Raw genomic sequence first — 26,527 nt, 5'->3', positions numbered from 1 at the left:
TATTTGAAATTAGACTCACTGTCTTGAGCATAGAGAAACTCTGAGAAGATCTTAAAACTCCCGAGATGGCTGACTCACAATTACGAACTAAATTATCAAAATCATGTCACCTAGCAGTCTGAAACCTTGGCAGCTATGAAAGAGGGTGGCCATCGCTTCACATGACAAAGCTTTGAAGACCATGCCCATACTTACATATTTCATAAAAGTGTCGCTAGGAAGTATGCATAGCTTTTTGAAAGGTAAAGAAACACAGGCTTCGACACTGTTAAGTTGGTTTTGGGTCCCCAGAGCACATCACGTTTGTGCAGGTCCCTACTGCTTTAGTGGGGGGACTATGATGTATGGTCATTTAATGGTCAGCTGTAGATGATGGATCCCTGAACAGTGTCATGTATGTACATGTTTGCTTTGTACTGAGGGGTAATTGTTCACACAGCTCTCTGATGGATGTCACATGTGGTTTTTCTGAGTCCCCAGATCATGCAGTCTGTGTGTTCTCTTTTGTACTGCCAGTCACCGGTGTATTCAACTGTCTAGCCTTTGACCGTGTCATGTATGTGCATTTTTGCACACTTTGAACTATTTTTCCATCATCTCAAGAGTATCCCTAGTTTACAGTATTGTGGCTTTTTATCGTTATTGGTCTTGTGTTAAGTCGATGCATAAAGATACTACTTGTGTGGTGTCCCTTTGTAGTGTTCTTCACTGTGTTACTGTGTATGATCATAAATGCTTTACACACTGCCTCTGAGATAAGCCTAGCCGCTCGTGCTACGTTACCACAGGGTTGAGCAGGGGTTATCAAAGGGTGTAGCCCCCTTACTCTGACTTAGGAAGAAGGGTCCCCCCTTGGACAGTGGCCAGCCATTGCTAACTAGAGACCCCCCTTTATAACAAACAACCATTCCGATTTTAAGAGGAGTAAACATCTCAATGCCCATTAGATTCCCCATGTTAGACTAATGTTCCGATTTGTTACCTTTGCCTCAAATTGTAAAGCGCTCTGATATCCTTCGGGTTCAAGTTCGCGCTATATAAAACTTTATAAATCACTAAATGTAACTTTCATGATCGAGGTAACTGTTGGCAGCAATACTACAGCAATACTACGTGTCTCTCCTCGGAGCCTCGGACATCTTTTAAGTGCTCACCGTCCTTTTTTCCCAGCACCCCCCCCCCCCCAAGGGGCGGCAATCTGAGGGGTAGCCCCGGGCGCCACAAGCTCTAGCTACGCCCCTGAGCAGGAGGCAGCACAGAGCACTGCTCAGGACCCTGACAAGGAGGGGGCCCAGAGAGAGAGCAGGAGGCAGCACAGAGCACTGCTCGGGACCCTGACAAGGAGGGGGGCAGAGAGAGAGCAGGAGGCAACACAGAGCACTGCTCAGGACCCTGACAAGGACGGGGGTGGGGGCCCCAGAGAGAGAGGAGGCAGCACAGAGCACTGCTCAGGACCCTGGCAAGGACAGGGGGGGCTGGGGACCCCAGAGAGAGAGGATGCAGCACAGAGCACTGCTCAGGACCCTGACAAGGATGGGGGCTGGGGGCCCTAGAGAAAGATGAGGCAGCACAGAGCACTGCTCAGGACCCTGACAAGGAGGGGGGCAGAGAAAGAGCAGGAGGCAGCACCGAGCACTGCTCGGGACCCTGACAAGGACGGGGGCTGGGGCCCCCAGAGAGAGAGGAGGCAGCACCGAGCACTGCTCGGGACCCTGACAAGGACGGGGGCTGGGGGCCCCAGAGAGAGAGCAGGAGGCAGCACAAGCACTGCTCGGGACCCTGACAAGGACGGGGGCTGGGGGCCCCAGAGAGAGAGCAGGACGAAGCACCGAGCACTGCTCAGGACCCTGACAAGGACGGGGGCTGGGGGCCCCAGAGAGAGGGCAGGAGGCAGCAGGAGCACTGCTCAGGATCCTGACAAGGACAGGGGCTGGGGGCCCCAGATAGAGAGGAGGCAGCACAGAGCACTGCTCGGGACCCTGACAAGGATGGGGGCTGGGGGCCCCAGAGAGAGAGGTGGGAGCACAGAGCACTGCAGGACCCTGACAAGGACGGGGGCTGGGGGCCCCAGAGAGAGAGGAGGCAGCACAGAGCACTGCTCGGGACCCTGACAAGGATGGGGGCTGGGGGCCACAGAGAGAGAGGAGGCAGCACAGAGCACTGCTCGGGACCCTGACAAGGACGGGGTCTGGGGGCCCCAGAGAGAGAGGAGGCAGCACAGAGCACTGCTCAGGACCCTGACAAGGATGGGGGCTGGGGGCCCCAGAGAAAGAGGAGGCAGCACAGAGCACTGCTCAGGACCCTGACAAGGAGGGGGTCAGAGAAAGAGCAGGAGGCAGCACAGAGCACTGCTCAGGACCCTGACAAGGAGGGGGGCAGAGAGAGAGCAGGAGGCAACACAGAGCACTGCTCAGGACCCTGACAAGGACGGGGGTGGGGGCCCCAGAGAGAGAGGAGGCAGCACAGAGCACTGCTCAGGACCCTGGCAAGGACAGGGGGGGCTGGGGACCCCAGAGAGAGAGGATGCAGCACAGAGCACTGCTCAGGACCCTGACAAGGATGGGGGCTGGGGGCCCCAGAGAGAGAGGTGGCAGCACAGAACACTGCGGGACCCTGACCAGGACGGGGGCTGGGGGCCCCAGAGAGAGAGGAGGAGGCAGCCTGACAAGGACGGGGGTGGGGGGCCCCAGAGAGAGAGGAGGCAGCACAGAGCACTGCTCGGGACCCTGACAAGGACGGGGGCTGGGAGCCCCAGAGAAAGAGGAGGCAGCACAGAGCATTGCTCAGGACCCTGACAAGGAGGGGGGCAGAGAAAGAGCAGGAGGCAGCACAGAGCACTGCTCAGGACCCTGACAAAGACAGAGGGGGGGCTGGGGGCCACATAGAGAGAGGAGGCAGCACAGAGCACTGCTCGGGACCCTGGCAAGGACGGGGTGGGGGCCCCAGAGAGAGCAGGAGGCAGCACAGAGCACTGCCTGGACCCTGACAAGGACGGGGGAGGGGCCCAGAGAGCAGGAGGCAGCACAGAGCACTGCTCAGGACCCTGACAAGGACGGGGATGGGGGCCCCAGAGAGAGAGCAGGAGGCAGCACAGAGAACTGCTCAGGACCCTGATAAGGAGGGTGGGCCCAGAGAGAGAGCAGGAGGCAGCACAGAGCACTGCTCGGGACCCTGACAAGGAGGGGGGCTGGGGGCCCCAGAGAGAGAGGAGGCAGCACAGAGCACTGATCGGGACTCTGACAATGATGGGGGCTGGGGGCCCCAGAGAGAGAGGAGGCAGCACAGAGCACTGCTCGGGACCCTGACAAGGAGGGGGGCAGAGAGAGAGCAGGAGGCAACACAGAGCACTGCTCAGGACCCTGACAAGGACGGGGGCTGGGGGCCCCAGAGAGAGAGGAGGCAGCACAGAGCACTGATCGGGACTCTGACAATGATGGGTGCTGGGGGCCCCAGAGAGAGAGGAGGCAGCACAGAGCACTGCTCAGGACCCTGGCAAGGACAGGGGGGGCTGGGGACCCCAGAGAGAGAGGATGCAGCACAGAGCACTGCTCATGACCCTAACAAGGACGGGGGGGTGGGCCCCAGAGAGAGAGCAAGAGGCAGCACAGAGCACTGCTCAGGACCCTGACAAGGAGTGGGGGGCAGAGAGAGAGCAGAAGGCAGCCCGGAGCACTGCTCGGGACCCTGACAAGGGTGGGAGTGGGGGGCCCCCAGAGAGAGCATTCTCCAGGCCAAAGCTCATATGAGAAGGGATGAGGCAGCAAAATGTTGTCCTCAGGTAAGCACTCATGTTATAAGCACCATGTGGGCGTCCGCGGGGGAACAAGGGAGGGCCGAGAAGGGTGCAAGGCAGAGGGGAGAAGGGTGCAAGGTGGAGAGGAGAAGGGTGCAAGGTAGAGAGGAGAAGGGTGCAAGGCAGAGGGGAGAAGGGTGCAAGGCAGAGGGTGCAAGGCAGAGGGGAGAACGGTGCAAGGCAGAGGGGAGAAGGATGCAAGGTAGAGAGGAGATGGGTGCAAGGCGGAGGGGAGAAGGGTACAAGGTAAAGAGGAGAAGGGTGCAAGGCAGAGGGGAGAAGGGTGCAAGGCAGAGGGGAGAAGGGTGCAAGGCAGAGGTGAGAAAGGTGCAAGGTAGAGAGGAGAAGATGCACAGTAGAGAGGAGAAGGGTGCAAGGCAGAGGGGAGAAGGGTGCAAGGCGGAGAGGCAGAGGGGAGAAGGGTGCAAGGCAGAGGGGAGAAGGGTGCAAGGTAGAGGGGAGAAGGGTGCATGGTAGAGAGGAGAAGGGTGCAAGGTAGAGGGGAGAAGGGTGCATGGTAGAGCGGCGAAGGATGCAAGGTAGAGAGGAGAAGGGTGGAAGGGGGAGGGGAGAAGGGTGCAAAGCGGAGGGGAGAAGGGTGCAAGGCGGAGAGGAGAAGGGTGCAAGGTAGAGAGGAGAAGGGTGCAAGGCATAGGGGAGAAGGGTGCAAGGTAGAGAGGAAAAGGGTGCAAGGTAGAGAGGAGAAGGGTGCAAGGTAGAGAGGAGATGGGTGCGAGGCGGAGAGGAGATGGGTGCAAGGTCGAGGGGAGAAAGGTGCAAGGCAGAGGGGGAGAAGGGTGCAAGGCAGAGGGGAGAAGGTAGCAAGGCAGAGGGGAGAAGGGTGCAAGACAGAGGGGAGAAGGGTGCAAGGCAGAGGGGATAAGGGTGCAAGGCAGAGGGGAGAAGGGTGCAAGGCAGAGGGGAGAATGGTGCAGGGTAGAAAAGGGTGCAAGGCGGAGGGAGAGAAGGGTGCAAGGGAGAGGGCGAGAAGGGTGCAAGGCAGAAGGGAGAAGAGTGCAAGGGGGATGATGATGAAGTAAAAAATGTGCCCCCCCCGGAAACATTTCTGCGGATGCCGATGGCAACGCACACTACTTTGTGAGAGAGAGAGTGTTGAGAGAGTGGAGTGAGAGAGAGAGTGGAGTGAGAGAGAGAGAGAGAGAGAGAGAGAGTGGAGTGCGAGAGAGAGTGGAGTGAGAGAGAGAGTGGAGTGAGAGAGAGAGTGGAGTGAGAGACAGTGGAGCAAGAGAGAGAGTGGAGTTTGAGAGAGTGGAGAGAGAGAGTGGAGTTTGAGAGAGTGGAGAGAGACCGAATGATTGAAAGACTGACAGAGAGAGAGAGAGACTGACTGACTGACTGACTGAGAGAGACTGAATGACAGAGAGAGAGAGAGACTGACTCAATGAGAGAGAGAGAGAGAGAGAGGCTGTGATGAAATTGGGGTCACAGTGTGTATGAAGCTATGCAATGCCTCTTATGATTGCTATTGTCTATTAATAAAAATGTATTATCTAAATGTGCTCTTTGTAGTTACATCTCCTTTTGAAATACTGCATTGTCGCTTTGTCTAATATTTTAAAATGGAAACGTTGAACGAGCAGCGGATGCACTTTTGTCAAAACTGAACGATGAGTGGGCCCGATCTTGTATATCATGACAGGAGTCTGCATCAGGAAACCCAACAGAAATTGGGCAAACTTCCCTGGCGTATTGATGGCAGGGACCCTGTAATGAATGGACCACCACCTATGATAGCCTGCTGTCAGACTAAGCCCAACCTTTAACTCCACCATCCAGTGTTACTTATAACAGCTGTATTGGTGACAGTGGCGTAACAATCGCCCCGCATCCCCTGCAGGATGGCCGGTCGCTGGCCTGAGAGCTCTAGACTGGCACGGAGGATGGAAGGGGGGCCCCCTCCATGTAGTTTGCAGGGGGGCCCCCCTCAAGTTTTGTTACGCAACTGGCCATCTCTATCCAGAAAGTTGTGAACATTTTGGCAGTAATTCAGTGAGAGAGTCAGTCAGTCAGTCAGTGAGAGTGAGAGAGTCAGTCCGTCAGTGAGAGTGAGAGAGTCAGTCAGTTTGTGAGAGTGAGATAGTCAGTCAGTCAGTGAGAGAGAGTGAGAGTCAGTGAGTCAGGGAGAGTGAGAGAATCAGTCAGTCAGTGAGAGTGAGAGAGTCAGTCAGTCGGTGAGAGTGCCAGTCAGTTAGTGAGAGTGAGAGAGTCAGTCAGTGAGAAAGAGTGAGAGTCAGTAACTCAGGGAGAGTGAGAGAGTCAGTCAGTGAGAGTGAGAGTCAGTCAATCAGTCAGTGAGAGTGAGAGAGTCAGTAGGTCAGTGAGAGTAAGAGTCAGTCAGTCAGTCAGTGAGAGTGAGCTAGTCAGTCTGGGATTTCCTAGGGCTCCCAAACAAAACAAGCATTTGCAATGCAATAGGTCTCGCATTTGCGAGAGTTTTAGCTATTGGCATTGCAAATGATAATGCCTTCTATTCATGTGTTAGTTTTTAAAGGAGAGTGGAAGCAGGTAGAACTGTGGAGATGGGTGAGAGGAGAGTGGAAGCAGGCAGAGCTGTGGAGATGGGAGAGAGGAGAGTGGAAGAAGGGAGAGATGTGGAGAGAGGGGCGAGAGGGGAGTGGAAGCAGGGAGAGCTGTGGAGAGAGGGGCGAGAGGAGAGTGGAAGCAGGGAGAGCTGTGGAGAGAGGGGCGAGAGGAGAGTGGAAGCAGGCAGAACTGTGGAGATGGGCGAGAGGAGAGTGGAAGCAAGCAGAGCTGTGGAGATGGGCAAGATGAAAGTGGAAGCAGGCAGAGCTGTGCAGATGGGCGAGAGGAGAGTGGAAGCAGGGAGAGCTTTGGAGAGACGGGTGAGAGTAGAGTGGAAGCAGGAAGAGCTGTGGAGAGAGGAACCAAGGAGGAGATGCCCAGCAGGAACACCTGTAGAGTGGGACCATAGCTGCACGGGAGAGCTGAGAAGGCAGAGAAGAGTGGGATGATAAAGGTCAGGAAAAGCAGGAAGAGCTGTTGACAGAGGGACTATAATCAGAACCGCTGTCATTGTGCAATTCTGCCGTTTTGGTGTTTCCCACATAATTGTGGATGTGGCGCATTTGCACCAAAATCCATCATCTACAGCATAATCAGCAGATTTTAATAAAAGACAGTTTTTAGCTCAAGTTGATGGAAAGTTGCTAAAAACGCAGTGACCGGTGTTGCGAAGCGGGAGGCCGTTCGCAAAGCATGACTGCCAACATTCTATTGCTTAGTGCTGTATTTGGATGCCATACTGACAATAATGAAGTGAAACATCATGTGTAAAACTGACAAACCAATGAAGTGATACTATCCCCCCAAAAAGCTGCCTACACACACATATAACCTTATTATCCAAACTCCGCCAAGTTTGCATCTGCAGCACGGGGCTGGCGATGTTTACACCCAAACTGAAGGGCTTTTAGGAGCTTGGGAGCATTCAGGGTAAGGTTTGGTGTCAGAATAAGAGCTGTGGGGTCTTTCCATGCTGGCCACTGAGGTGCTCGGGTAGGGTCAGGAGGCTGATTGGAGAGCTTAGATTCCATGCCCATCCTGTTATTGACCTCAGCTTTGACCATCAGCAGGTGCCCCGACTTTTCTCACAATAGTGCCAACGATGGTGGTTCTCTGGGGGCTAGGGGGACGGTTCAAATGAGAAAGTGGTAGCTTGGGAGTGGGGTGGCGGTGGGGGCTGCTGAAGGCGACAGTAATGTCCACAGGTGGAAACTAATGTGAGAAAAGCAAAGGGGAACACATTGTTAGTGGAACATGACTGTTGTGCTAATATTAGTGAATCCGTGACACACTGCCGCTGTTCATGTAGCGCCCAAGTGCCACTTTCTGAGAGTTTGTGACTCAAGAGACCTCTGCTCCAGTGCCCGTGTCACACAGGCTGTGTCTCTATAGTTGTACCGTGTTGCAGTGTTCCTCAGTCATTTTCCACGACTCTACAGTGTGTGTTCACCCCGTGACCTTTGCTATGTTATAACCAATTCTATAGCGCCTTCTACAATTAGGTCATGGCACTGAAGCACTTTTTTGTCCGGCTAACATTTTGATACGCTTTTGAGATTTCCTTCACTTGGCTGTATATGCCAGTTGGGTTGGATATGCTTTGTAAAATGTCTAGGTTAGTTATGTTTGTGTTATTAGTGTGAAACAAGCTTATTCCTGCTCCATGTGAAGTGCACTGGGTTGGCGATGGCTTTGCTGTTTGTGGCTGGGCCGGGCTGTCATGTTTTTGTAGCCCTCACCCTGAATGTACAGCACTCATTTAAGTGCCCTCCACAACAACAAACTTTGACTCTTTCATCAGCAAAGCTAAGGATAACAGGTACCAATCTACCGCTCCATGCTGTGCTGAGAAAGCCCTTGCAGCTGGAAGCAACCAAAGATCTAAGAAGGATGTATAACAACTTGGAAAAAAAATGCAATATTCCCCCAAAACTAGCACAGAGGAAGGGGTAAGGTAAGTACTCGCTTTTAGAGTCTGTTCCTGAAGATCTGGCGTCATCAGAAGAATGGCCAGGTAAGAACGCATGGCGAGCATAGCAAACACACGACCCAGTAAGCACCATATGACGTAACCACTTAATGAACAGGCAATGGTGCTCCCCAAAACCTAGATCAAGACCCCCGGCTGCACCCTGTAGTTCGTGCACAAGAAGAGATAGATGTACGAGAGAAGCAAACAACAAAATAAAACTCACCTAAGCGACATCCAAGAATTGTCAAAAAACACAGCACAAGACCACACAGGAATACCAAAGCAGGACGTAATCAAGGGTAGCTTTGGGGTCAGAACAGCTAAAATTAAGGTGCCACTCGACCCCAGAAACTAATCTCCTAGGGAAAGAGAGGCAAAGCAGTCTGCTTAGCATACAAAGCCCTGAGGTTCGAGAGTGGGAAACAATATGACTTGTTTGGCAAGAAGCAGGAAAAGAAAGACGAGGCGGCCCTGGGAGACGGTGTCTGTTGCGTCATCGGTGTTCTAATGACATCCGCGTGTTCCAAGGCCCGCCTCTCGCGCTCAGCATTGCAGGCATGGATTATGTAATACTTGTGTTTTGTGGCTTTGCCTAAAAATCACATGCATTGTATAAAGAAATAAACATAACCATACTTTATCAGCACTTGTAAGCATCACTGCTTGTGCCGGAAGTTCACCATTAATGTGTACATCGAGTGATAACAGTCTACGGTGGTGTGCGGCTGAATAACCTGAGGACTTCCCATGAACACGGCGACCCACCTGGTACAAGGGGCAGAAGGGCACGTTAGTGTTTTACTAATCGCCAGGCTGCGGACAAGCCCGTTGATGAGCATGGCCATCTGTAAACCTCTGGTTTCTTTTTAGATTATTTTCATTGTTTTATCGGTTTCGTGTTCTTCAGATCGATCAATTCTTTACAACGATTATCAAATACATGCCTCCTGGAAAACACACTATGTTTTTATTTTTTTATGTTTAGAGGCTAAAGGAAAGTGCCACGAAAAGGAACACACGCTTCCCCCTCTACTGTCTGAGCCACGAAGGACAAAACTGAGTAAAATCTGTGAGTGGACAGGGCCCCCCAGCAGCCGCTCCTGATATGTGAGGAGCGCGGACAATGCGTTGTTGATCTCTGGTCGCCCGACGGATGCCCCATGTGTGAAATTAGGGGCTAGGGGCAGCAGCTGAGATTGCCAGAGACGAAAGTGAACGCCGCAAGCAAAAGAGACGTGACATAAGTGAATGCTGTGAGCATAAGAGACGCCGTGTGCATGCACATCTCCTGTCCGGGCAGGCACGGCAAACAGGAGACAAGCGTCTGAATGCTGGCTGCTGGGGTAATGTCTTCACCCGGGATAACCATTAGTGTCTGTCGTCAGGGTGGTGGGGTTTTACACTAAGTGTCTGCATTTGTTAAAAAAAAGGAAACAAAAGCAAAGTGATAAACCGAGAAGATTTAAACAACCCGGTGAGAACACCTCAAAGCAAGGAAGCAGACTTTCAGGTGCAGTCTAGCGTTCGAGATCGGTGTGCGGATGGAAAAATAATTTAAAACAAGTTACCGGTATAGGTTGCTGCACGCTTTGATGAAGCAGAGTTGCCGGCGGGGCGAAACCAGGAAGTCAGGCATCCTTGCCCGTGACATGGGCGGGGCCTGTGACGCGGCCGGAAGAGGCCGGTGTTGCACGTTGATGCGGGGCTCCCATCATGGAGGGAGAGCCCTGAGGTAGCGTGAAGATCCAGAGAAGTGCCCCGCGTGTGGAGAAAAGGAGCTCAGCGAGGCGACTCGACAAAAGAGCACGGTGAGTGGAGGGGGGATATGTGTGTCTGTGTGTGTGCACGCGTGTGTGTGCGCGTGAGCCCCATGAGTGGTGGTGGTGTGGGAGGGGGGTGCGTGTGTGTGTGTGCGTGCGTGCGTGCGTGCCTGCCTGTGTGTATGCCTGGGGGGGAGGGGGGTGAGTGTGTGCACGTGGGAATGTGTGTGCGCATGCGTGACTGTGTGGGATTGAGAGAGGATGCGAATGCAAGGCAGGGGATGTGCACAGCGCCGTGCGCGCCCTCGAGGAGGAATCTGAGACAGCAGAGGCTTGTGCCTGAACGCTGTCTCACATTCCTCCGAACACGCCAACAAAAGGTCCATCGCTATGCTTCGCTAGCTCGACCTAAAAAACATAAATGGACATCAGACTGTCTGCTTTAAATAGGGTGGAAGGCGCTATGTATTTACACCAAAGGCCAGATCGCCACCAGATCGTCAGTGTAGGACTTCCACGGGCAGAGCCAAGAGAGATGAGCGTTGGCAATATGGCAGTCTGCCCTATCCTACAACGAGCGGGAAGACAGTCAGTTTGGCGGACAGGGTACGCTGCATTGTTTGTGATGGAGACCCCTGGCTCCCATCCTATAAATGGATCAGTGTCTTAAGAAGACACCCCTGCTTCTGTGCACATGGACTCTCCCACATACCCCGCTCGGCCTGGCACACCATGCACTTTCCTAAGGCAACTGTGCCACAACCGGATGTGTCAATTTGTGTGTTTATGTTCAAAATAATCCATTCTTTAGTAGAACCTTGAATAGTGGTGCAGGAGCCGGGCGTAACCGTTCCGACAAAAAAATCACAAGCACTAAAACAGATTGATGCATACCCTCCATGTCACACTGCACATGCACACACACACACACACACACACACACACACACACATATTCTGCAGCACATCTCTCTCAGACGGCTGCATAAGCACTCAGCACATGCAAAAAGACGAAATGATGGACTTCACGCTAAATAATGTCAAACACTCACCCCCAGTCAGAGATCGGGGCCTAAATCCATAGTTTCTTTTCTCCCAATGCCATTCCAGTTTGTACCCAGCTATATGCAAATCCGTCTGGACCCTGCTCCCCATGGGACCAGTCCGGCCTCAACCGCCAGGGCAGGTCCTCTCTGAACTGGAAACAAGTATCCTAGACTTGACACACACACACAAAAGAGGTGTGGCGCAGCAGCCAGGGTGCCTGACTCCGGACGACGGGGTTCAAGGTTTGTTCCCCCACGCCGTCCGCAGGTCAGCCCAGCATATGTGACTCTGGGCAATAGCTTGCTTAATCTTCCCTACGGCCCCCAGCGCCTTGACACCTCTCCGGGGGTAGCTGTGCGCTTTACAAATGCTGGTATTTCATCTAATTTCTCACAAACACACACGCGCACACTGCTGACATGAAGCGAATACTCAAACTTTTTCCTTCACAATCACTGCCACACAGCAGAGGTCGAAGTGGGCAGGAACTATTTGGAACGTCGTCCCCATGCCTTTTCTAGTCTCCAAAGCCCACCGTGGATCTTCATCTAAACAGACAATCTGTTTCTTGAGAGTGTAGTTTGGCCCTGACATGTCTGAGGCTGAGACGGGAGCTGAGCTGATCCCTGGGAAACAGTAAATCAGTTAATACAGCAACTTCCATGACCCATGTGTAGCGGGCAGGTCACAGATACAAATCTTGGTCACAAAGCTCAGTGGGTGAATGCACCTGCTATAGCGAGCTATGTGCAACCTTTAGGGCACGGGTTCTGAACCAGCGCAACTGCCAGTGCCTGGTTGTCGAGTCAGGCAGGCTCCCAACCCGATTCTTCCACAAGAACACACAAACACACATTAACACTGTACAGACACACAGCTGGACGTACTCCGTGCACACATGCACTCTTCACTACACAGCCCTCTGCAGTAGATAACATCGAAAGGCAGAATTTCTGCTGCACCCACACTGCACACACACACTGCGTGCGCACACGTTCAGAGGCACATAGACTCCCCTGCTGGGTGTGGCTTTTAAAAGCTTTTGGGCTCAGTATCTCGCTTTACCTCTGAACGGCCCTGTTCGTCCGGTACATGGACATCACACAAAGCACACCTGTCGATATTCTCACAGGCAAGCACCCACAATTTACACACACGTTGTTTACACACACGTGCAAAAATCACACAGGTAATACTCACAGCACACCCAGGCAGATGGGTATACACAGCCGACATATCACACAAACAGATTGGCACACACGCTAAAACATACACACCGATGGTTTCACAGGCACTCGTTCATAACAACAGATCACATAAACACACGTGCAGAAACGGAAGGTTGTTCACAACACATCAAGGCAGAAAACGCACAAGCAAACATACGCACGTACACACAACAGGTATGCACACACGAGCCAGCTACACAATGATACATGCCTATGGTCCCTCCTAACAGATGCCCAGCGTGGGGCACTCACATGGGGTGGGGCGGAGATGCTACTCACCTGCTGCGCTCTGGAGCACCTTCACAGCTCGCTTCCTCGGCCCCATGGCTTGTCCGGGCTCAGCCCCCTTTGCATAAACCCAGGTGCCAGGACGGGTCTCCATCCACGGTGGTGCCACCCGGGCACCTCCAGCACATTGGCACGGATTTAAGACACCAACAATAACCCCCACGAAACTGCTGCTGTGCTTGTAAACTTGTTGTCAGTGTTATTTCTAAAGTGATATGATATCTCCAGGTGTCAGTGAATATATCAGGCACTCACAGAAACGGGGGCAGTTTTGGAAGTGCCGGTGATGTCCAGAGTCATAGAAAATGCTGTTAGGAAGCGAGGCATCACTGTGCCGTGCTCCTTGGTCCCGCCCACACCACAGAATTTGCATGTCCAGCCCCGCCCCATCCAAGGCCCTCAGTCTCAAAGGTCTGTCCCGTGCACAAACAGCACTGTGTGCTCTTGGCTACTTCAGAGAGGTCCCGTTCCCAGGGGCGGGACCACCCACAGAGATTTATAAATATATACATATATATCCGTAAACCCGGAAGCGCCCAAAAAATAGACTCTCAATTAAGTGATTTTACACAAATGTTTTATTTTATTTTTATTTTTATTTTTTAAATCTTATATAGCGCGCAGCTACCCTCGGGCGTCCCGGCGCTTTAAGACAACATCGGATGGTAAGGAAACAGCATCAAGGCGTTATGCTGGGAACAGGAAGGTTTTAAGACCCTTGCGGAAACGCAGTGTGCAGGGCTCAGCTCGGAGTTTTAGAGGAAGCGAGTTCCAGAGCTTTGCCGTGTTAAATGAAAATCTTCTCCCACCAGTGCGGGCCTTTTTGACTCTGGGCACCATCAAGAGATGTTTTGTGTCTGACCGCAACGTTCTGCCAGCTTTGTAGGGAATCACTAGATTTTTTAGAATAAGGGGACCTTTGCCTGCAAGAATTTTGTGAGCGGTACAGAGTGCTTTAAAAGTCACTCTCTCCCGCACGGGGAGCCAATGCAGTGCCTTCAGTGCTGGTTTCGCAGATTGTTTCCTCGGAATGTCCGTGAGCAGCCTTGCCGCTGCATTTTGGACCTGTTGAAGAGTCTTAAAGGTTGATTCAGGGGCGCCTAAGAAGATGGCGTTGCAATAATCGAGTCTAGATGTTATGAGGCCCTGAATCAACAACTTCCTCGATGTTACCGGAAGTAGGGGGAAGATTTTCCGAGCCGACCTGAGCAGGGCATGTTAATTATCTAAACACGCCTTCAGAAAGAAACTCACGCGCACCAGAAAGAATATCAAAGAAGCGTGCTCCTTGAAGCCCTGGTGGTGGCTTAGCCTTACATACAATGAACATAACATAACTAGTAACCTAATTTGCAAAGTGCTGTAATATAAAATGTACTGCATACTGATGGCGGCAGACTGTCCACGACAAGTAGCATACGCAAAGTGGCCTTTTCGTTGCTATGACAACGAAAGCTTTGCAAGATGGCGTTGGACTGTCCACAGTCCGTACGGACACGCCCATGCTGTTTGCTATGGACAAATGGCAACAGCAGCCATGTTTGTCCATGCAGACGCGTGCATGAAAGCCCTCGGCAGAATCGATTCCAAAAGGTACTCGCAATAGCAAGACAGTGCATTTGCTCTTTTCGCCAGGCGAGACCTAAAAAGTAATATAAGGAACTGTGGGGGAGGGGTGGGGTTGACTCCTTAAACAAAATAACAAAAACCCATATTCGCAACATATTTTACCTCCCACTGAATACCAGGGAAAAAGACTTTCAGAAGTTGAGATGTTTACTTGACAAAAAGGCAAAGGTAACATTAGGCAAGAAAGCAAATTTATTATGGACAACTAAGGCATTAAATGATCATAGTTACAACAAGGTGGCCAGGAAAAAAATTGTAGTAAAAGGAAAGACTCTTAGGGATAGTGACCCAATGGAAAAAGATTTAGGACTCATAAAAAAGGTAGGGTAACACATAGTAAATACACTGACAATACATTTCCAACCCTACATTCCCTAGTCTTGACTCGTTAGTTGAACCTGTGAGATTTAGACCCACAGCTTGTGATAACAGGCAATATATATCAGTTGGTGACAGTGGGCAATTTATTTGTAGATGTTGAACACATTAGGGATGCGCAGTAAAAGGTTATTTTTGACATGTGATTATAAAGGCTGTTTCCCTGATATAGAAACTAAAAATAAATTGGTGAAAAGTGTAAGGTAAATGATGCAATATATTCACCATTAAAATGATGAAGTGTTAAAATTACTCTAAGGAAAGGTTTTTGTGCAGAGTGGATTAGTTATCTATAATGTTAGATTTTCATTGTCATTTTATGTAACATTACTTATTATTGGATTTTATGATTAGATACATGTATTTAATGTAATATACATTGGAACTTTAAGAGATGTGCCAGAGAATTAAAAGTAGGGTTTTTGAGTAAAATAGTTAAACAATATACCTAGAATATCAAAAACTAATTTTATATTTTCAAAAAATATGTTTTTACTTCAAAGATATTGCCATTTTCAATTACAAAGTTAGTATAATAATGCCCGGGGTACAACTAATTGAAATCCTCAAAAAAAGAGCAAAAGTAACTCAGAGGTTTGGACAAAAATAAAGAAGATTTGAGAGGGAGAGTATCTAAATTCACTCTTTTGAACTTGTGTGGAATCATACCTTCCTGGAGAAATATTAGTGTCTTCATGCTGGAATTATAATAGAACAACAACACAAGATCCCATCCAGTGTTGTGCCATGTTTAGAACCACTTCATTGTGTAGTACAAGATGACCATTGCATTTATGTATGTTTTTCTTCTCTGGCAGGTGAAATAGTAACACAAAGGAGGAAATATTAGTACTAACCTCTCACGTACTTTACTCAATTTCTTATTCCCCAGTGAATCCCTGTGAGAAAATATTATCTTTGCTGTGATTTACTTATTTCTAATTTCCAGTTTTTTCTGTACTTGTGCACCTTGCACTAGGTGGATTTGAACTGGAACAGTTTTAATGTAGGAGATGTGTTCCTGCTGGACCTTGGCAATGTCATTGTTCAATGGAATGGACCAGAAAGCAACACAACAGAGAAAATGAAGGTATTTCATTCAACCACATATGTTACATCCACCTTTGAGTCGGTGTATCTGACTAACATCACTATAACTATTTATAGGAGTGCAAGAAGACAAAACATCTCATAATGTCTGTAGACATATCTTGTTCTCTCTGTGCCAAGTATAAACTTTAGTTCCTGAATAATCTTTCCTTTGTTAACCTTTCCCTCACACTCAGTTCAAGAGAGTTTGCAAGTGTCTTATCACTCACTCACATAAACAGATTGGAGCCTCAAAGTGTTTTCTTATGATATTTGGATTTTTATTAATTTATTGCGGTTATCTTCAAAATTGAAAACTATTTTACAATGTCAGTATACTTGCTATGTTGTTGTTTGTTAGAGATCTAGAAACATTTCTTAAATGGTGCCTTGTATATATCTAAATAACCACCATTTAAATCGACATGAACAATTCAGCTAGATTTGCAAGAGACTTATACTGAAAGTAAAACACAATTTGAAGCTATAGATATGCTAATGTTACTCTGAGGTTTGGTAGGATGGACCATTTGCAGGTTCTCATCTTACTATCTGTAGCCAGAATTTGCTTTGGACGTTTTGGTTTCTGCCAATCCGACAAAATGCACCATGTCACAAAACAGCAAATGGAGTGGTGGGAACTTCAGTTATCAATGGTGTTTAGGTACAATCTGGGACAGAAACTTTGATTAAATATAAGAATCCTTGACATGATGGGAGACATTCCAAGAGCATTTCTAGTCTAAACGTTTGAGGAGCCAGAAGCAAAAAAGTCAACTACTAGCCACATAATTTTAAGGCTATAATGGTGTAATAAATAATGTCTTCATTTGGATACTTGGAGCAAAATGGTACCTAACTGAAGACAGAAAATGACAGGGCTGGTGCAAGGAAAAGTGTGTGTCCAAAGAAATCAAATAATTTATATCTGTGGCTGGTCCCTCAAATTATTTTTTCTTCTGCTCACAGCTATGGAGTTAGCTGTGGACCCACCTACATTTGATTTTAGGGTAATGAAACATTTTGAGGTAAGGACACTCATTGTGGAAAAGTAAACTATCCATAGTTTGTAGCACATCAGTAAGCATCATACTAGCTTCCAAAACTACATACCTAAAATCTTGTCAAATAAACTCATTTTTAGTAAATCTTCTGAGGAAAGTACAAAGCGCCATCCCATTTCCCTGACTTTCAGAACAATGATGTATGTCATATTCAGCATCTGCATTGGAAAAGCTCAATTAAAGAGAACTCCTTCCAGCTATACAGGCAGCTCTTAAAATAATTCTTTACATGTCTGGCAGACTGCCCGCTGAAATAGAAAATACACAGCCACATCAACCTTATTAAAAACAAATACACTGCCTAACCCTAGGAGGCAGATTTAAGTTTAAATAGTTGAAATAATATCTAAAGCTATCGACAATTCAACCTTGGCTTTCTAGTCAACAAATTGAGTAGGAATAAAATCTGAGAAACATGTCAATTCTAATACCTGATATAAATGTCATAGGCCTTTTCGTAAACATCTTCAGACCAGCAGTCTGCCCTAGGGCCTCTCACCAGTGGGGTGACAGTACCGCTCTGCTAGTAGATGAACGATTTTCAACAAGTAAATCTTAGCAACTTTGTGCTACTCATTTCGTTTAAGTTTTAACTGCCATTCAGAATTTGTTTTGAAAATCTTTTGCGTCTCAACACTGCCAAAAAGTGTTTTTCACAAGGTGCACAAGTCAGAGAAGAGCAGTGCTAAGATAACTTCCAGATTGGTGCATATGCTACCCTACCCAAAATATTAGAAGTAGAGTAAGCCTCCTTTGACCACATTGTCTTAATTTTACCTTGAAATGTAATTTACTACTTATACCGAAAGTGGAAGTTATTCTGAAAAGAATTTCTAGAAGATCAGGAGAATGCCTCTTTAAACCAGAAAAATAAGTGTCTCTGAGATCCTAGAATTGTATTGGGAGGGCATGGAGGGGTGAAAGTAGCATGGTAACACAAGGTAAGCTGACTAACTCTTGCGCTGTCAGAGCAGCAACCTATAAAGGGATTTGTCTCTCACCCTCATTTGTGCAATGTAACCCTTTAGCTGGTGTTTGACATATGACCAAACTAGGGTTCGTCCAGCTGGTGCTTGTCAGCCATTGAAAACCTAAAAGCTCAACATTTTGGCTTATTTACGTCTAGCAGGAGTAGGTGGAATCTGGATTTTTTTTTAAGTGTTCTGCCAGCCTTGATTGTGCTCCAAACATCCTTCCTCCATTATGAGATGTATTTGTTCAGCTGGAGACAGTGTCCCTCCCTTTTGAAAATATATAAATAACGTAAGAAATTGGACTATTATTTGCGGTGTGGGGGTTGACTACTCACCTCCAGCCGCGGCTGGTGCAGGTAAGAGCGGTGGGGCTGGCTGGGGGGGATTTCGAGAGATGACCATGAGGGAAAAATAATTATTTATTTAATTTTCTCTTGTGGTTGCCTCTCAAAATCCCCACCAGCCAGCCCCACTGCTCTTACCTGCAGGGGCCACGGCTGCTCACATCAAGGAATAAGCACAGCCCTTTTCAGGGTGAACCTTCAAAGTCCCTAAATTAACCTGACTTCAACCCCCTGGTAGCTATTGAACAGAGCAGACAGGCTTAGCTTATAGACATGTGAAACCAAAGTATTTATGTGGTACCAAAACAGTGATAAAATTTAAATACAACAAAAAATAAATCCCAAACCTAATTAGAAACATAGAGTACAATATGATAAACAAAATGACAACAAAAAGACAAACATCCAATAAGGGAAATAGGGGGTCTTATTTCTTTAAGTTAAATTAATTCCAAGAAGCACAAAATGTCAATGAAAGTGAAATGTTGCGGTAGACTCAAACCTAGGTACAATTTCACATTGACCGTAATGGAGTGGTGGTCAAATACACCAACTAGGTTCATCCTGGTCAAAGATTTTACCCTCTGACTTTAGTCTTTTATATCTCAATCCAACACAGGAGTACTTCAAAATAGCTACTGGAACTCTGCGGAGGCACTTAGAGACTCACAGGGTGTCAGGCAGAGGCCATACTGCAGGGTCCAGTTGAGTACACTTGCCACAGGTCAGCTGGACAGTTGAAGGAAAGACCTCTTGTAGCTTGTTGTCTACCTGTTGCCACACAGGAAGTCATCAAGCTGACCCTTGGAGTACACTCCTTTGTACTGGGTATAAGAGGGAGCAGGTCCAGTCCTTCAGGACTCCTCTCAAGTCACATACAGCTGGTCCAGTCTTCTTCTGATCTTCCACATGTCTAAGAAGTGTTCTGAAGTGGGTGCCTTGAGCTGCCACATTTATGCATGGCGTGAAGTAGTGGGTGGGAATGACTATCGATATGCCCTAACCCATAGGTAAAAAAATTCCTGGGTCAACCATACCCAGTTTGGGTATTTTCATGTTGACGATAGTGTTGTGTGGCGTTTTAGGACCCTAGTGTAAATTTCCAGATTCATGCCCATATATAGGTATAAATGACTCTATCCTTATATAGGCATAGAAATCATAACCATATTTAGACTTAGCCTATGCAGTCCAAATACGGCACGGCTACTTCCACTAGTTCTGAAAATCCACAACGATTTCTTGGAAAAACACGCCTTCAGCAGTCAGGGACTTTCCCTTGCTTGAGTATTGATTTATCCAAGAACTCATGGAGTTTTCAAAGAACTGAGTCTTTGATGACGTTATTATGTCCAACCTTACGTCAAAGAAGGCACCTTCAAGGAATAAATATGCCCACACTTGCCGAAGCAAACACACTGTGGTTTGGAGCATTTCGACAATCTACTTGCCCGATGCTCTGCTGCAGCAAGTTCCGAAAGAAGCCGACCCTCCAGCTGACGCACTGAGAGAGACGCTGTCTTTTCTCTTGCCGAGAAATCAGCTCCAATTTTTCCAGGCTACCCTTGCGGGTTGCTGGGAAAACGAATCCTGAGAGAGAGATACCAGACCTCTTCATTCTAAACCAAGGTACGGAGCTGATTAGACCCTTAGATAGTTCTTGGAATAGATTCTTGGCAAAGAATACTTAATCTAAGCTACACCTCACTTACTTCTTTCCTTGTACTAGACCTAGGTTAGGTACACCGGGGTAGGCATATTTTAGAAGCACCAGTTGAGTACTTTTAGTCTTTATTTATCAGTGTATGTATTTTATGGCTTAGAAACCATATCATGCTTTTACAGTATTATTTTATAATACTCTTCGTACTGTACGCATTGTACTTTGCAACCAGTATTACGATTGTAGCAGTTCATTTCTCCTTTATGAGAAAGAAGATTGTTCAATAAATACCCTTTTATTGAAAACGCCTGTCTCTCTATTTTTCTGCACCTCTGGTGAAACGAAGCATGCACGATTGACTGAGTGAAATTACTATCTATTGTTTCCGCGACTCTAGAGATAGATTTCTTACTCTTGGGAAACAAAGTTGTCATGTTTATGCGGTTATCAGAAACTAATCCCTTCTTGTGTATTGGAGAAAGTTTCTAGTGATCTCTGAGCTAGCTGGCACTCACAATTAAGTCTAGGATATTCGATAGAGACCTAGTATACCTCAGTCCAACGTCAAATCTATAGTATATAATATTCCAATGCGCAGAGCCTATTGGGAATATAGGAACTACACTACAATAGTCTTGAGCCACAGCCAGATTGGGTTCTGAGCTTTGGGGGTGTGTGTGGTGAGTGTCTTGGAGTAATCCTCGTGTCTTCCCACATCTACAATAGAGTCCAGATTGAGACAGCCCTTGTACCCACAGTAAACACAGAGACTGACGTCTGGTAGAACAAAAGTCGTTTTTTCAGCAAACAGACTGAAAGTGGATTCACAAGAACTGGTTTGGCATCCTGTTGGCCTTCATTTCAAGTTCAACCCAATGTGATATGTAAAACCCGTAGACAGAAGTCTAGTAGGCAAAAACATGGTTCATCAGCAACCAGATAGCAAGTACGCAAGAATTGTCTTGTCATCCTGTTCTCCACCTTTGAAGTGCACCCCAAATTATTATATGTAAACCCAGCAGACCTCTCAAGCAGGATTTGAGACTCAACCAGGATTTGACACTGTAATGTCAAAAAGGATACTCATGGGCCCCAACCTGCTTATATGGTGAGATTCACAGGAGTCATCAGGTCAGCCTCTTGCTTGATCCTGGAGAGCATACCTATTCATACCTATTGAAATGGTAATCAGAGGCTAGGAGAAGTTGAGAGCAAATACAAATGAGCCTTTAGGAACTTTAGGCAGATAAAAGTAAACTTTTTAAAAGTACCCTTAATTTTTATTAACAATCTGACCACCATTAAATTGGACTTTTATTAACTAATAAAATAGTTATTTAATTATTTCCATGGTCGTTCCATTCCCGTGATAGAGTATTAGGTTTTTAATCTGTTTTTCTACATAGGGTAGCTATGCCTGCCACAGAGAAAAATGGCTTTTAGTCACTGTAAGGACAATATAACCTTACATTTCTACATATCCTACTTTTAAATACTATGCACTGTGCTTTGTGGGTGACAAGGTCTACTTAGGGATGAGTTTTTAATATTTAAAAGGGAAGTTTTTACCTGTCAAAGATGTTTATTTTGACAGGTCTTATTGAATGTTTTACACTACTATAGTAAGGCTACACTGGTAGGCCTGAACCCCTGTTTGTTCTGCCACTGTTGTGGATGACACAATAGGTGCTGCAGTCAACTAGTGGCATCTAACTTCTAGGCCCTGTGTACATTTTGTACCATATACTAGGGATTTATAGGTAACAGTATGGTACAGTTTGTTGGTTTGTGCATATTCAGAACTCCTCTCCAGTCTCACTTGATATTAATTAATGCAGTACTGAGTGCTCCATTTTTCAGCTGAAGCCTTTTCATCAGTCTTAGCTGCCAAAAAACACAAAAAACATTCTCTTCTGATAGGAATTTTGATAAACTCGAGCTGTATTGTATAACATTATTCAATGAGAAACTCTCATTCTTACAGGCTATCTCTTTGTAACCAGTGCTCTGAGTGCAGTTCTTAGAAAACAAGATCTGATCAAAAAAGCTCTTTTAATCTGCACAATAACTACCAGGAAAAAAAAACAAAAAGCAATTTAAATCTAGTGCTCTATTTTTAATTGTTTGAATTACTTCACTCGACTCTTGCAAATCTGTTAGACTCTGGCCATTGTCTACTGCTCTATGCCCCACTTGCATCTTTGCTATATCTATACCACATTATTTCGAGATGCTCTACAAATCTGTTTTAAAGGGGTGCATGAGACGGTTGTCCTTAACATCCACCGAGATTGGAATTTTAACATCTCCTGAACTGCCAAGAAATAATTAAGTGCTCTCTGTCCATTGTGTATGCATGTGTAAAATGGAATGCACATAAACATTTAAAAGGAGGTACTATCGGATAAGAAAGGATGATATATTGCTTAAAGTGGTACGTAATAGATATTTTTTTATCTTTCCAGGTGCAAAAAGATCTTTTTACATCACTTTACTAACAATGTTTTTACGTGCTCCACAATGCACATTGTACATAGGTATCCAACTAACCAATTTCCAAAATTTCTAAGAAACCCATATTTGCCACAGCATTCAAGTAACACATTTTTTTTTTTACAAAATTTGAATTCTCTTGTAGGCGATGCTTCTTGCCAAAGACATCCGTGACAGAGAACGAGGGGGACGTGCGGAAATTGCAGTGGTGGAAGGAGATAAAGAGCAAGCTTACCCCGAGCTAATGAAGTTTCTGATGAATGTGCTGGGTGAGCGGACCCAAAAGCTAAATCTCCCAACTCCTGACGAGGTGGCAGACCAGCAGCAGAAAGCCAACATCATGCTCTACCAGTGAGTATGCTGCACTTACACTCTATACTCCTCAACTACTACACCGCTCCTCAACCAGATTGGCATTGAGTGCTGGAGATTTTACATAATATTTCACATTCTGTTGACAAAATAAAATAAAGCTTCATGGCGAAATCGACCGTTTTGGGTGCCGCTTTGCATGTCAGCGATATTTATCGCTAATGACATGCAAAGTAGGCATTCCCAACCAAAAGCCTACCAAATACGGCAGCTAACATACCTACCCCCTATTAGCAATGAGGCCCCGGACACGGTTAGCGATGACAAAAGTCGCGCTAACCGCATTCATCGCTGGAATTTTTACACCTGCTCAGAACACTACTAACCTATCTACACAATGGGAGGTGGATTGTGGGGCTGAATCCACCAGGGCATATCAGCAAGCATTCCCCTATCGATGGCCTATTTGTGCTGGATTCCATGCGATGAACAGGCATTTCGCCGATATCGCTGGATTAATTATCGCATTTGAGATACACGTTGCTAATAACGCGCTATCTCGGTGATAAAATCGAGCGATAGAAAAATGTGCGCTAAGCGCGCTTTGCGATATTTATCACAAAGCGTTGCTAATATCCCCTAAAGGTTGTGAAATTATATTCAATGGAATTATATGAAGTTTGTTAAACATGAGCTGTTGAAGAGCCTAGCTTATCTACTTAGCCATGCTTTGTGTCTCAAAAGTGATTTCTTGTCCACCTGTGCTGAAAAAAACACATACATGAAAGGTCACAGAAGACATAGGAATTAAAAATCACAAAGTACTGTCTCTAATATTTTCTTTTACTTTCTCTTTCCAGCGTATGTGATGCTGGAGGACAAATGCAGGTGACTGAGGTGGCAAATCGGCCTCTGGTCCAGGATATGCTGAATCATGATGTGAGTATTGCTTGCAGGTATTAAAGTTACCCAGTGCTTAATTGTGCCCAATACATACATTGGTCTGGGTTGCTTATGGTTCCTTTTAAAGAGAGCATCGTCTGGCAGTTCAGGAAGGATTCTTTCCATGTGGAGCAGGGCCAGTACTAATTAGTATAAGGTGGCCTTTGTCTAGAGCATTGGTACTTGTGAACATTTCCTGAGCAAATGTATGGTCTGTGTTATGACTGGGGCTTCAATGATTCCAGCAGGGTGAGGGTTGGTGTAAGGTGGGTGTAGGGGAAGCAAAGCATGTACATGGTTTGGACAGAGAGCTGCAGAACTATTTTGAGGGTCAAATCATACCCTTTGTGTGCCTTTGTCCTCTTAATTGACACAGGAAATTGAGCCACAGAAGGTTTGAGGCAAGCTCAAGCCAGATGCAAGGCTCTAGCTGAGCTCAAGGCACTTTTGGATCCTCAAGCCCAAAATGAACAAGGCCTCCATGTAGCTGCCCACGTTCTAACCTCATGCATGAAGAATTCAAAATAAACATTGCATTGTACTGTAAAATGAGGGCAGTAGAAGGATTCCCATCTAGCTGAATTGCACAGTTTGAAACCAAAAAACCTGGGTTCATTCCGTCTTCTCCACTGGGCCAAATCGTGTGATCCTAGATAATTGTTTTAATTCACTTTTTTTTTAAAGATATTTTTTATTGAAGTTCTTGCAACATAAAATACAGTAATATAATAATGAAGGAAAACCATTCCATACAAAAAGAACAGAAAAGTAGTATATGTACAACCAGTTCAGATCATAAACAGATTATCATCCCAAATAATTATTATAATTGGCCAAAATTCATTGAAGAAGCGCTTCCTCAAAGTTACATGTAATTACTCAAAATAATATTGCCAAATTTTATCAAACTTTGTCATTCTCCCGTTTCTAAAGGCATAAACAGACTCACTCTCTCTAACATTTTTCATTTTTTGTAACCAGGCATGAAAGGGGGGAACTATGGATGTTTTCCAGTTCTGTAAAATCAGCGACCTTGCTACTGCCATTATAATAAACAACAATTTCACCATTGAATCTGAAAGTTCAAGATCCGTATCATAACCATACAGCATTAATCTAATGTTATAAGTCACCTTGATGTCACAATGAATTTGTAAAAACAGAAAGATCTTGTTCCAAAATGGTACAATTTTAGGACAGTAAACAATAATATGAGACCAATTCGCTAAACTACAGTGTTGACACCTAAAACAATTAGCAGAGGTGTTGCTGTACATTTTGGCAGTGGCAGCCGGAGTGTAGTATAAAAGCCATTTAGAAAAAAATATCATTCTTCTCCAGTTTGAGCCACGCACAACTTCAAAATTCAGACTATTTAGTGTGTTCCAAGTAATGACTGAAAGAACATGATTTTCTTGATCATGCCATTTTTTAATGGCCTTCAGACTCCAGTCCTGCGCGGTTTGCTGAATTAAGCAGCGCTTCCATTCCCCTGGTTTCCTAGTCCGCACAACCAAAAACAGATCTTCCCATAATTGATTCGGGGTGCAAATCTCTAATGGGTCTAATTGTCTCAGAAATTTATAAATCGCATTATACGTTCCCGTTAACAGAAATGTACCCCTAATTAGATATTGCATTTCTTCGGGGTTAATCCAATTCCCCTCTTTTAAGAAATCTGATAAAGAATTGAACCCGGCACGATTCCAAAGTTTTAAATGATCTAATCCTATATACAAAAAGACATACATTATGGGGGATCTGAAATTAAACTCAGGGAGAGAATATCCTCTAATAATATTATCCCGGCGTTTAAAAAACCAATTCATTATCATATAACGAGTAAGCTTTGGGGATTTAGGAATTTGTAAAGGAGAAGGAATTTGAGCCTCGAGACATATTTGATCATAAAAAAAATGTGTAAATAAGTTTGGCTTAGGCGAACCACTTTTAAATCGATCTATATATTGTGCAAAGTATGCACAATAATAGTCTATGACATTGGGTAATGAGAGGCCCCCTATATCTGTGTCTGCGTATTAAGTCCGCATTGCCAAACGCGTTTTTTTTTTTGCCCATATAAATCTGGAAAATAACGTTTCCGTTCTTGAAAAAAAAGAGCTTGGCAAAAAACAAGGAATAGTTGAAAATAGAAAATTAAAAAGCGGAAGAATAGACATTTTAATCAACGCCACCTGACCCATGATTGAGAGTGGCAACGGGTTCCATTTATCTAACATTAACTGGACCTTCCGTAGAAGAGGATCAAAATTGAGTTTATACAGATCCGTAACAACGGCTGAAAAGAAAACCCCTAAATATCTCTTCGGTTTCGGATTAATACATTCTAACAATTCTGGATGCAGGTGTACATCGGCTCCTCCACAAACTAAAATTTCAGTTTTTTTTTATTGATCCGATAGCCGCCCAGGGCTTCGAATTCTTCAAACAGTTGTAAATCAGAAGTCTGAGAGCAAATATCTGGTTTTAATAATAGCATGATATCGTCAGCGTAAAGTTTAATTTTATCCATTAATATAATCGGAGGAGCAATATTTTCTGTTCTGCGAATAGCTGCTGCAAGCGGTTCAATAAAAAAAGAAAAAAGAATGGGGGAAAGGGGACAGCCTTGCCTTGTACCTCGTTGGACCTCCACTGTGCCGACCATTAGTGAATTCATAATTATATTAGCTTTAGCACCCGTGTACAGATTTTGGATTAAATTGATAATTTGTGACGGAATTCCAAAATGTGTTAAAATTATAAATAAAGTTTTCCAGACAACTAAATAAAAAGCTTTTTCTGCATCAAAAAATAAGACTTACGCGGGAATTTTATTAATATGAAAAAAATCTAAAGCTTCAATCAGGAAATGAGTGTTTGTAACTAATTGTCGGACAGCGGAAAATCCATTTTGATCAGGATAGATGATGTCAGTCGCAATGTTATTAAAACGCATGGATAGCAATTTCGTAACAATTTTATAATCAGTGTTCAAAAGAGTAAT

General features: G+C 46.0%; 1 protein-coding gene across 2 annotated transcripts in view; it reads left to right on the top strand.

Moving 5' to 3' along the window:
* The window catches only part of AVIL (advillin), a 411,867-nt gene that overhangs the window by 212,537 nt on the left and 172,803 nt on the right, over window positions 1-26,527 (top strand). For both annotated transcript variants that reach the window (XM_086965687.1, XM_086965696.1), the window contains exons 6-8: window positions 15,619-15,729; window positions 22,412-22,617; window positions 23,439-23,517. In XM_086965687.1, coding sequence (XP_086821813.1) covers window positions 15,619-15,729; window positions 22,412-22,617; window positions 23,439-23,517 — 396 coding nt within the window. The remainder of the gene's footprint in view (window positions 1-15,618; window positions 15,730-22,411; window positions 22,618-23,438; window positions 23,518-26,527) is intronic.

This window comes from Lissotriton vulgaris, chromosome 1_1 (genome assembly GCF_964263255.1).
Source record: "Lissotriton vulgaris chromosome 1_1, aLisVul1.2, whole genome shotgun sequence".
Taxonomy (NCBI): Eukaryota; Metazoa; Chordata; class Amphibia; order Caudata; family Salamandridae; genus Lissotriton; species Lissotriton vulgaris.
This window is presented reverse-complemented; position numbering and strand designations above follow the sequence as displayed.